Raw genomic sequence first — 12,310 nt, forward strand, 5'->3', positions numbered from 1 at the left:
AGACACTTAAGCCAAGCTAAATACCCAGCTGGAGTCCTTTTATTATGGCCTTTTGTTACACACCCTTAACCCCCCGCCTCCTTCCCATACGAACTACTGGAACCATATTTACAATTGATGGGATTTGAAAACCATGGGTGTTCTGAACATTGCTGGATAAAAGAATGCCTCATCTGGTTTCTTCTTCCTGCAGCTGAAAGGGTCTCACTAGAGACAGAGATAATATATTAAAGCTTCGTGGAGGGGAAGAAGGAATCAAAGAATTCCAGAAAATCCATGATCTTCAACCACATGTCAGATAAAAACCAGTTTTCTTTCAGAAACCAGAGCTATTTAACAGCAGGGAACATAGATGCCATATGATGGTAAAAGCCCCTCAATTGTGCACGAGTTATATTGATGTGCTGGGTTTCCTTGAGCACATCTCACAGATTATTGGACGTTTTTCCTGAAAGGTGTTTATATATTTGTAATTCCCAGTTATATAATTCCCAATTATATATTTATAATTCCCCACTTCAGGTGCCCTCAATTTATATTTGTGAGACCATGAGTGGTAAACAGAGAAACTCGTCTCAAATGACAGAACTCTTGCCAGAGAGAAACCCCCTGGCCAGGGGTGAAATGAGCTGTAGGAAGCTCAGCTTTCATGGGGTTCCTTTAGAATGATCTGCTCAGAGGAGGTGGGAAAATGATCATTTCTGACTCGGGTTTTAGCTGTTCCGGACCAGGACAAGCCTCCTCTCAGGGTCTGAGTGCAATGGGGGCATCTGGACCCCAAGTTACTTTTTAGAAGAGGAAGAAAATCCATTACTAGTGACTACGATTTCTTCTTCACGTTCCCTGTCCAACAAAGCTTTTAGCAGCAAATATGATACAATGCTAACTTCTATAGACTCCTTCTATTTACAAAGTAGTTTTACATTTTATTATATTCCATTGTACAACTTTACACAGTACCGTTCCAATTCCCATTCATAGTTCAACAACTCAATACCTAGTTAGATGGTTTTCCATGTCCTGTTACACGTTTAGCTTTAAAAAAAAACACAGTAGAAAAGAAGCACAGTGGTGCAGTGTCCAGGCACTTCAATGTTGCTCAACAAAAGAAGCAAGCACCCTGTTTGAAAGCATGGCAACTTTGGGGGGAAAAAAGAACTGCATCTTTGCTCATCATGGATTCCTTTAAGCATCCTTCGTACAGTTCCACTTATTCCTGAGAAAGCTCTGTGAAATAGGAGTGCTACGTCTATATTTCAGCAGTGGGTCTGAGTGAACAGTAACTTCCATCCCCAGACGTCCCGCTGATGGCACAGAAGACATGGAGGGAGTCGTGCATCCAGGGCGAATGCATCGTATCTGCGTAGTAGATCTAGAGGAAACAGAAGAATTAGAGCTTCAGGAAAGGCTCCAGGTCACGATTGCAATGCAGGTATTTGAAAAGATATGCAAAGGAAATAGCCAACCTTGTCTTCAGAGCTGTTTCACAAAGGCAGCGTAATAGAGAAATGAGAAAGAAGAATGAAGCAATTTCTGTAGCATTCATATACACATTATTGTGTCCTACTGGATCAGTTTTAGTTACAACTCTATAGGAAAGAAACAATTCTCTGTAGAGCAATAATTTGCTGTATCTTTGCAGTAAGAGAACTCTGGGTTGTTTTTTTGTAAGCACAGGGAGTAAATGCAGCTAAATGCAGCACTCACTGCATCTGTGCCATGTGGCAAGGCCCTGTACTTTACAACCTGAAGGACGGGCTTACAACACAGGATCTCACTGGAGTGGAGGAACTGCTCTAGAGTGACTGCATTTGTGTTTCACCCTGTGATTCAGCAGGCAGCAGGTCGGTCAGCCTCAATGTGTGACATTAGGGAAATGGAGCTCATTGGCCATTGTAACCATTTTCTGGACATCCAGCTTCCTGCCAGCCTCTGAGCTTCCTGCACCTCTACAAAATGGGAATTTTGCCAGAGAGTTTCGATCTTGCCACAGGATTCTTGTGATGCACAAAACGTGAGGCAAAACACGGCACAGGACTCTGGGGGGCTGCAGCACCAGGAAACTCATGGCTTGTGTCAGCAGAGCCTCCACCCCGAAGCACACACTGAGATCGCCCATCAACAGATGGTGTTTGGAACCCACCAAGTCTATCATTTACTTTTCAAGTTCAGTTACTCGCCTTTCTGCATTTAGCTACATAACACAAAGAGCAACCAAGTTTTCAGCTAGTTTTCAGTGCGAGTTACCAAGCACAGAGAGCGCCTCTGTGGGCTCCTGACGTGCAGTACGTGCCTGTTCGTGGATGATGTCAGAAAGCTCTTTCACCATATCCCGAAAGTTTGACTTGAGCCCCTCATGGTACTCCACTTGATCCTCCTTAATGAGTCGCTCATTGAGCTCCAGAGCAATTCCACAGGCTTGTATAAACTTCCTGAGGAGGGAAGCAGTGAACTTCAGCCATTAAAATAGCCCAGTCTTCTACAAAAGCAAGCAACCAAACAGATGGCAAGTTTCATCCCCCCCTCCCCTTTTTCTCCAGTGTTTGGGAGAACCACAGACTGGTTTGGGTTGAAAGGACCTGGGTGAAATGGGAGACACCAGCACCAGGATCTTTATAAGGCACATCTAAGCATTCAGCATCTGATTTTGGAGACAGAGAGGACTATAAGCAAAGCGGGTACCATGTTCCAGCCAGGTTTTATTACATCACAAATCCTACCTGAACATTTCTTTTAAGTCATTCACCTTCTTAGTAGGGTATTTGCTGGACTGGCTGTCACTTAGGAAAGCTCTGGCATACGCCAAGGGACCAGCATTAACCTAGAACCAGAGAAGGCAGAAATCATTTATGGTAGAACTTGTGCTGAGTTGCTAAAGGCAGTTGTGAAGGGAACAACAATATTAAGAAGTCTACCACAAAACCAATCTCAGCATATTATTTGCATGCCACCAGCTCTGCATTACTAATGTAACCAGAGTGTTAGTTTTCCTATGCTTTTTAAGACCAAAAGATAAATGGTGGTAAAAAGAGAGATGGAACCTGGTTCCTCATACTTACCTCCTAGTTCCATTTGGGATGGCAGTTTGATCTGAGCCTTAAGGTCATCTATCCATCTTGAGAATTCAGGTGCACAAAAAGGCTATTTGTGCCTGATACTGACCATACAATCTCCAAGAGTTAAGTGTATTTCAGCTTTCACCCATGGCCAACCAATGACAAAATGCTTATTGCCATGAGCCTCCTGCTAACATACTGCTGTGTGCGCAGGACAAGCTGTGCTTGTGTTTGCTGTCGTGCTGCAAACAAGGTAGTTAATGAGTTCTGGACAGTAAATGTGCTGTGTCGTGAGAAGATGACTCCCTGAGTCATCTTACAACTCCCCGAGTCAGCTGTAACTGGGATTTTGGATGAGCATCAAGCCTTACCTGCACAGAAACACAGCCTTGCAGTTTGAGTTGCAGCTGGATCATGTCAACATCACCGGTGGAGCACAGCTTCTGCAGCTCTGCTGTCTTGTCTTTTATCTCATCAGCAGCCACATCGATTGGTTTTAAATTAACCTGGTGTTCATAATTGACTGGAATCCTCTTCTTTACATACGGAAAGGAGTTCAAAGCTAGCAGGAACAGCAAAGGAATCATAGATTGAAAAGTCATGCAGCACTGGGGACAACTCTTCGTGGAACACACACAAGCAGATCCTTGTCCTCTGGGTTTTACTTGGTGTGTGCGAAATCCTGAACAAGACTATTTTACCAGCATGATTTGTTATTTTACGACCATTTACACATAAGGCAAATTCCCCTCCCAACCAGAATATCGTAGCATGGATCTGATTAAATAGCTGAGAGAACTTCCGACTCTTTTGGGATATTTTAATGAGCTTAACCAGTCTAAAAATAGTGGCTGATACAGACTCACATTCGTACTTACTCGTTAAAATGGTCCTTTTTTTACACTGCTCTTCCACACTGCCATGCTTTTTTCCAGATAAAGTGTAGGGAGTTTCAAATACAAATCTATTGATGTTATGGTTTCTTTCAAATTCAGTCTTTCTTTCAGACATCTCTTTGTCTTCAAAATAGGGCTTCACGTAAGTCACTTGGATATGGGCATACTTGGGATCGAGGTCTTTAATGTTGACCTGTGAAATAAGAGGGTTACTCGCTAGAAGAATGAAGATTAATAACTTGACTTACAATTGGTTAATGTGGGGTGTGATTTAAACTGATTCCTTGCTGACTCAGCTCCATTGCATGCCGTGCATCACACACCAAACACTCACTCTGACCCCAGCCGTGATGTCTAGACCATCCACTACCAGACACACAAGACAAGGAGGTTGGGCACAAGAAATACCTCATCTGCAACAGGTAGCCCTATCACCTTGTCCATCAATGCAGCACATGCCTGTGCTATTCAGTCCTTCTAGTATGACCATATTGCTTCCAGACCATAAATTAGCACTCCTACAGTGCTGTGCTGCGGCATGCAAATCTGCAGGCTTGCCCAAAGCAAGCTTTGGGATCACCAGCAATGTCTTTGGTAACCCAGACACATCTGGGGCTGCAAGATAAGGGTGCGAACAGCCCTTGCAGGGAGCATAAATGGGTATTCCATAGGAAGAGGAAGGAGCTAAGGCTGCAAGGCCCCAAAAGATTTTCTTTCAGCCTTGCAGTGTCAAAGCAACAACAATTCCACTTCCAATCATCTGCTCCTCTGTGCTTCCCAACAACACGGCTCAAGGGAGATGTGGATTGCCATTTCCCATTCATAATTCCCAATTCATTTCTTTCCTCCAGGGTGCCAGATCAGCACCAAAACTTGTCAAACTATGCAATATGTCCACACAGGAGCACGGGGATGACAGGAGCAAATGGAAGCAAGGTGCTTGTAAGAGGGTGGAAGAGAGGGCTCACAGAATGGTTTGGACTGGAAGGGACCTTAAAGCTCATCCAGTTCCAACCCGTGCCACATAATATGGCCCTGATGTTCACCACTAATCGCATTTCATCAGCTTGTTCATGCACTTGAACTCTACCTTGTTAGAATCCTGGATAATCTTTACAGTCTCCGACCCAAATTTTTCTCCATAAAGTTTAAGAAGCCGGAATGAGATCTCCGAGAGGCCCGTCAGCTTGGGTTCTTTATAGATGTACTCCTTCCCATCTTCTTCTTCAAAGAACGTCTAGCATTAATCACAAAGAGGTAGTGAGGAATCACTGGGTTTCTTTGCTTGGAAAACTGTATTTTAGATTTCCTACTTTGAAAGCAAGTTTCCACTGGCATTTCAGAAAGCCAAGAAGGTTCAGAAGGCTACAGCTTGCTCTCACTAAGCTTCGCCTTTCAATGGGTTCCTTTAGGTTAGCGTAAAAAAGCCATGAATTTCCTCAGCCAACACGTCATTGCAGAACACAAAGGCTGGAGGATGACCAGAGAGCAATATAAACACTGTGGAAGCTGGGTTTGGCCAGCACTTGACTTTGTGGAAGGATGGAAAGAGGCCAGCAGGAGAAAACCCACAAAAATAAGGCATAGGGAAGGAGCGGAGAGACATGTAAGTGGAGGAAGCCCTGATAGCAGAGCCATGTGAACAGTCTGAAGGATTTTGTGTAGGCTAAAGGCACTTGAAGCAGTAAATAAAGAAATGGGTTTCCTCTGCTTTGATTCCTCTTGTATTCAGGGAAGTGGAACTTGGTGTATTTGCTGTAGAGACAAAATTGCATTAAAGGTTGTGCCTGCATCACCAGTCCTTCCTGTATTGGGAACAGCACGAAAGCTTCATGTTTTGGCAAGCTGCTCCCATCGGAAGTTGTGACAGAGTGTTAAAACTATGTCTGTGTAGCCGGCGTATAAAGCTGGCAAAGCTTTCAAGTGCAAAAGTGGATCAAGTGCTGGTTGTCAGGATGATCCGTTGCTGAATTTTAGGGGCTGATCCAGTTATTTCTACAGCTTTTAGAAAACTAAGCCAGCAGTTGTTTCCTTTTCTCTATCGTTAACCTCATTCACTTTTCACATACCAAAGTCAAAGATGAGGACAAAAATAAAAGGTATGTTTGCTGCAGCAAAAGTCAATGCTCCAACATGCTGTGCATGTAATGACAGCGGTGTTCAAAGGTACCAGCCTAAGATGGTTTCAGGGGTATTAATCACCTCCTTTAAAAGAAGGAATGAGGAAAGACAGAGCTAATATAATTTACACAGTATTTCTAAAGAGGGGTCCTGCATCTCACCCATGGTTACAGGTCCAAAAGCAGATAGTTCAGAGACACAAGGGAGATGAGGGTAAGGCACTTTATTAGATTAACTGCTACAGCTGGAGGAGAAAAACAAAAGCACAACTCCTTTCAGGTTCAGAAGACTTCATCAGGCAGAAGATCATGCTCCTTCTCGGGACGCTGAGCCCCAGACCTTGGCCACTTTTTCCAGCTACCTCAGTTAACAAAAATACTCTCTCTACACGTATACAACCAATACTGAGATACTTTGCCTCCAGCTTCTCCAATAACCTTTTACTCCACTAATACATAGAAAAAAGCAGCAATTGTCTGTAGAAGAAAATGTCTGTAGAAGAAAATGTTATTACTACTATTTGTACACAGTGGTTACATACTGTGACTGGTACACACTACACACGCTAAATTGTGTTTGTGTAGTTTATAATAACTATAATTACAGTCACCACCACTGAACCCATTAAGCCATTTCCTACCTGCTGAGGGGTTTTATGGGAAGCCCACGAGCAGAATCATAAACTACAATAAATCAGCTGCTCCCGGAGAGACACAAACCCTCAAGGGTGGAACATGGAAGCGTTCACAATGATGCGCCAGTGCCTGCTCCAGAGGAGCCAACAGGCTTCCCAGCTCCAGGTCTGGCAGAGCAGCAGCTTTAGGGAATGCCTGGTGAAGGGTGACTGGTGAGTGGGATATGTACTTACTTGTCCATAAAAGGCCACCCTAAAAAAGGTTCCAAGAAGCCTCTTCCTGGTATGCATGACTTCCAATATCTTGGCGTATGCTCCATGAAGCGTTCTGTATAGCTGGGTTAGTTTCTGGAAATCAGATTTTGACATTGTTAAAGCAGGATTTTGCAAGCAGAACATCCTAGCCGACACTGGCAGCTTCTGAGAGATCTGATCACGGCCCTTTGGAGAATTCAGATGTGGATTTCAAAGGAGGTGGAACGCTTGCAGTGTTCTTTGAAAACCTCAGTCTTAAGCACATGCTCAGCTCCAGGTCTGAGAGGAGCTGCAGGCTGCAGCTATCCTGAGGGAGAATGCTGTCCCTGCATGCCCCCTGACCAAGCCTTCATGGGTAGAGCAGCCTGCAGTATTTTACCCAGATATCCGGTTTTGATCAAAACCAGATTAAGGCTTCCACTAACTTCAGCTGTACAGCTGGATCCTGCCCTGGTGTGGAGGGGGTCATGGGATAAGGGAAGGAAAGAGGAGTACAGCAGCCTCCCCAAAGCACAGGTCACAGCAGGCACCGGGGAGGAGCAAGGTGAAGGGCTGGGAAAGCTTCCTTCCCTCCTCCCCAGTTGCATGGAATTACCTGCAGATCTAGTCCTTTCTTTGAACACTCCACCGTGCTTTTAACTCTTAAAGTCTTCACGTCTCAAAGAGAACCTGGCTTTGACGAGCACAGGGTATGATGACAGCTTTGTTTTAGGGGAAGGAAGGTGGGAATTATTCACTAAATATGAGTCTTGTGTGTCTTTAGCTGTAACAATCACCCTCCAGACCACTGCTTTTGCTCATGTGTTTAGTGACCAGCAATGAAGCGCAACGTGGGCGTTACTGACATCAATTCAGTGACTCATAGCTTCAAAAATACAATAGCCTCTTGCATTTTTTCTGAGGGATCTAGAAAGTTACCTTATATCATAGAATCACAGAATGGTTCGGGTTAGAAATGACCTTAAGGTCATCCGGTTCCAATCCCGGATGATGGAACACAGGGACACTTCACCCTAGACCATGTCTGTTTGCATATCTGCAAACTAGTTCAAAACACTCACCTCAAACTCACGCCGCTTCTCGTAAATAGGAATGATCAGTTTGGACACGTCAGAAATGGTTTCATACCGCTCTGCTTTCCACAGGCCATCCACACATTGCTCCAGCAGCTCCACCAGCACTTCCTACGAGAGCAGCCGAATGGTGGTGTTAGTAACAGTCCAAGTTGGAAGGGAAAACCATTTTATTCTCAGTTTCTTTAACATGTCCCAGTACAAGCAGCCACAGCTATAGCCCATGGTCTGGCTTTTCCAAAGGGAAGGAAACAAAAGATAAAAAAGGAAAAAAGGAGAAGTTATTTTTTGAAAGTTCCTTTATTCTTTATTATCACTGGCACAGGAGCCAGCAAGTGTGCCTTGGTTATTTAGCTTCCTCCCCAGGGGAACATCAAAGCTCTGGGAGGGTATGGAGATGGCAGCACTGGAATTCAGAAGTAGGTATCTGAGCAACACGTCCAAGAACAGGTGTGCACCAGCAGTGGGATGTGATGCTAAGGATCCTCAAGCCTAGTCTTGATGAATGGGCAATGGGGCAGCTCAGCCATGTGGCCCCCCCAGCGCAGGGGTAAAGGCATGGTACAAGAGTCATTGTGAGGCTTTCTGACTCACGGGACAGTCTAGCCACTTCCTCAATGCCTTGCTGTGGTTTCTGGGCTGTTCTGCTAATGTGGTGTCCTGCAGCACAGCCCTAGCTTGAGGGGAACACAAGACGGGCTGCTCAGCCTGGAGAAGAGAAGCTGCGTGGAGACCTCAGAGCAGCTTCCAGTGTCTGAAGGGGGCTACAAGGATGCTGGAGAGGGGCTCTTCATCAGGGACTGTAGCAATAGGACAAGGGGTGATGGGTTCAAACTGAAACAGGGGAGATTTAGGTTGGATGTAAGGCAGAAGCTCTTCCCTGGGAGGGTGCTGAGGCGCTGGCACAGGGTGCCCAGGGAAGCTGTTGCTGCTCCATTCCTGGCAGTGCTCAAGGCCAGGTTGGACACAGGGGCTTGGAGCAAGCTGCTTTAGTGGAAGGGGTCCCTGCCCGTGGCAGGGGTTGGAGCTGGAGGTGCTTTAAGGTCCCTTCCAACCCAAACCAGGCTGGGGTTCTGTGATTCTATAAACCCTCACTCAGTAAAACCTGACTTGTATGTTGTCCCTCCTTGGCAATACTGTGCCACACTGCTCTGTGCTGGCACAATTAGCACCCGCAAAGCACGGTAGGCAAAGATTCTTGTGCAGCTTCTTCAGTCTCAGTGCTAGAAAAAGCTTTTAGTAGAAAGAGCTTTTAGTAGAAAAGCTTTGCAAAGAAACCAAGAACCTTCACCAGTTCTGTATTGTACACAGAAAATCCCTCAAAGCAGATTTCTCTTGGGAAATTGCTGGGAAGCAGCTTTCCTTACAGACGTCAGTGCCCAACTGTAATTTGTTACAGCTTGCACAAACAAAGTCTAAAATAATCACAGAATCCCTCTATTCCATGATGCCCTCATGGAACGAGCCTGCACTGGAGCTGATCACCTCAGTGAGTGACCCATCCTATCCAGCTGCCCAGTATCCCCTGCTCCATACTACAGGACCTCACCTCACTGTAATGTACGTCCATCATCCCACCGTCTTCTTTCATTGCGCCTTCTTCATCAATGTTGGGAGTGATTTTCCTGAAGGCAGCGCATCCACTGGGGAAGAGTTCTGTAGTGGACAAAAGCACATGGATTAGTGGAATAACATAGCCCAAATGCATCACGCTTTAATGGCTGGGAAGCAGTCTGGCTGACAGTGAAGTCCTACAAGCAGCAGCGGACTTGACTCTCATTTTACTATTGAATGTACGAGACTGAACACAACAGAACCTCCCCAGCCATTTGCCACGGGAGTCATTCCTAGCAACTAACACCAAGCACAACAGGTTTCCCTGGATCAGGAATCCCCAACCTACCCAGCTGCAACCAACTGAAAGTCATGAAGAACATAGGTGTATCTTTGCACAGAAGATGCAAGAATCATAGAATCAGCTAGTTTGGAAAAGACCTTTAAGATCATCAAGTCCAACCATCGCCCCAGCACTGCTAAAGCCATCACTAACCCATGTTCCTAAGGGCCTTGTCTACATGAAGAACAAAGCTATTGCGGGATGCTGGAGAGCTGGGTGGGAAGTGAACAGGACTGTACACTCCTAGCAGAAAGCACAGTTATGTACCCTTTCCTGAACCCTTTTCAGCCTACATAAACGTAAAGAGCACCAGTGACAGAGAGAACTCAGTGTATACACTTGTTATTCCTTTGGATTTGTTCCTCTTCCTTTTTAGCAGTTCTCCTTTACCACTGGTTGTGGTGAGCAGCCTCCAGGGGACAAATAAAGAATTACCAACAATACTCTCCCTTCTGCAGCCAATGAAGTGTGCAGAGGGATCAGAAAAACCAGTCCTGAGTTTTCACACTTTGCCAACACAAAGTACAGGATTTGGAGGGACTCCAAAGGTGCCCGAAGCCACCTGAGCAAAGCACTTCAGACCCTTCCAGTCAAGGCACTCAATGGGCTTTTATGCAGCCTTAACTTTCTGAAAGGTGAAGTGTCTGTGTCAATAATCACACCCTTACATGCAAATGAGAAATGGGGTCAATACATCAGCTGGGGAACAGACATTTAAAAGAAATCCTGCAGAGTGGTGTTACTTGAGAACCCACAAGCCTGCCCTGTCCCTCCTGCTTTGCATCAAATCACAATACTCTCCTCCTTCCTTAGTATTCTTTACCTATTTGTATTGTTAGGCTATAGTAGTATTTTTTGACTGCATTTTGACTGCTTTACTCTAGTTTTCTATACTGTCTCTGGTGACACTCCTGACGAACATATTGACAGCCAGTTTTTAACATGGGCTTCCCCTCGTGAGTACAGCTCCCAATATAAACCACAACAACATTTAAACGAAGACATGATGTGTCAGTTTGTATTTCACTCAGCAACATGCCAACATGACTGCCTAAGCGGTCCTGGCCAGCCTAGTAAATGCCTGTATACACACCGTTGGATTCCCTCTTTAAAAACACTCATCCTTTTCTAGCTTTACCCACTGGTTAGTTTGTTTCTAACATAATCATTTACCAACCGAGGAGAAACTTGTCTTTAACAAGATTCTGATCCCCCAAACCCCATCAAACCTTCCAAGCACCACACACTTACTTTTTCTGTGCAGGAACTCGGCAACGAGGGCTGCGACGTGAACGTAACACATGGCTGCCTGCAAAGGACAAAGGAAAATCAACATGTAAGCTGTGCCTCTGGCTTGCTGGGTAACACCGTGGGTTTAATTCCAGAATCACCTCTGAGAAGTCTCCGTTTTTCACATGGATCTTTGCCATGCTGTCCAGCCACGTTTTCCGGAGCTCTGGGGTACTCGCGTAAGACTTGGCTAAACTGTATTGCAGATCTATCAGCATTTCTGGATCCTTTTCATGTTCTTTCATCTGAGCAGTAGCCATGAGCACTGTACGGATTCTCTTTGTCAAATCTTTGACTTCGGAAGGAAAAGCAGTTGCCTGACACAAAACAAATCCAATTAGAAGCAAGTACTGAAATAAGAGGGGAAATTGAGATGAGCTCTTAGGCAGAAGCTCTTCTCTGTGAGGGTGCTGAGGCGCTGGCACAGGGTGCCCAGAGAAGCTGTGGCTGCCCCATCCCTGGCAGTGTTCAAGGCCAGGTTGGACACAGGGGCTTGGAGCAAGCTGCTCTAGTGGAAGGGGTCCCTGCCCGTGGCAGGGGTTGAAACTGTTTGAGTTTTAAAGTCCCCTCCAACCCAAATCAGGCTGGGGTTCTGTGCTGCAGCAATGCAGGTATTTTGGCATCCTGAGGAGCTGGTGCGAGAGCAAGACAGAAGTGCTCTGTGCGTGTAAAACAACATAAATGGATGGGACCATAACCCATGCCTGAAATATTTTCCATGTTATTCAACATCCGCTTGTTAAGTCTCTGATGTGGTCACTCTCCAATTCCTAAAGCAGAGAAAGCATTTGTAGAGGTTCCCACCACAGGAATGTAATAAATAGAGAATGAAACAGGCTCCAGACTGACCCCCTGCTCAGAGCTAGACGATCATCAAGTTAAAGCAAGCTTGTCCAGCCAAGTTTGATCATCTCCAAGGACAGTAATCCCACCTCCTTTCTGGGAACTAATTCTTTTCCAGTCTTTAAGTAAAGTTGGACTTTTCTTCACAGCAGCTTGTGCCCATTGCCTCCTGTCTTGACACTCCCCACCTCTGAGAAGAGCCTGACCTCCTTGTCTCTGTAACCTCCCTTTTGGTAGGGGAAAGC

At 45.4% G+C, this 12,310-nt stretch overlaps 1 protein-coding gene across 7 annotated transcripts in view; it reads right to left on the reverse strand.

Annotated features, from left to right (window-relative positions):
- Positions 1-900: 900 nt before the first annotated feature.
- DOCK11 (dedicator of cytokinesis 11) overlaps positions 901-12,310 on the reverse strand; it is a 68,597-nt gene continuing 57,187 nt past the window's right edge. For 4 of the 7 annotated variants that reach the window (XM_057404917.1, XM_057404920.1, XM_057404916.1 and 1 more), the window contains 10 exons: positions 11,324-11,539; positions 11,184-11,241; positions 9,585-9,691; positions 8,024-8,146; positions 6,942-7,055; positions 5,043-5,189; positions 3,935-4,145; positions 3,428-3,618; positions 2,721-2,821; positions 2,148-2,432 (listed from right to left, as the gene is read on the reverse strand). In XM_057404917.1, coding sequence (XP_057260900.1) covers positions 2,234-2,432; positions 2,721-2,821; positions 3,428-3,618; positions 3,935-4,145; positions 5,043-5,189; positions 6,942-7,055; positions 8,024-8,146; positions 9,585-9,691; positions 11,184-11,241; positions 11,324-11,539 — 1,467 coding nt within the window. In that variant the 3' untranslated portion in view covers positions 2,148-2,233. Of the gene's footprint in view, positions 1,373-1,466; positions 1,480-2,147; positions 2,433-2,720; positions 2,822-3,427; positions 3,619-3,934; positions 4,146-5,042; positions 5,190-6,941; positions 7,056-8,023; positions 8,147-9,584; positions 9,692-11,183; positions 11,242-11,323; positions 11,540-12,310 lie in introns of those variants that run through there. The other 3 variants (XM_057404922.1, XM_057404921.1, XM_057404919.1) reach the window with 2 other exon arrangements.

This window comes from Pezoporus wallicus, unplaced genomic scaffold (genome assembly GCF_028554395.1).
Source record: "Pezoporus wallicus isolate ANWC-B61680 ecotype Strahan unplaced genomic scaffold, APGP_CSIRO_Pwel_v1 contig_6217, whole genome shotgun sequence".
Classification (NCBI taxonomy): Eukaryota; Metazoa; Chordata; class Aves; order Psittaciformes; family Psittacidae; genus Pezoporus; species Pezoporus wallicus.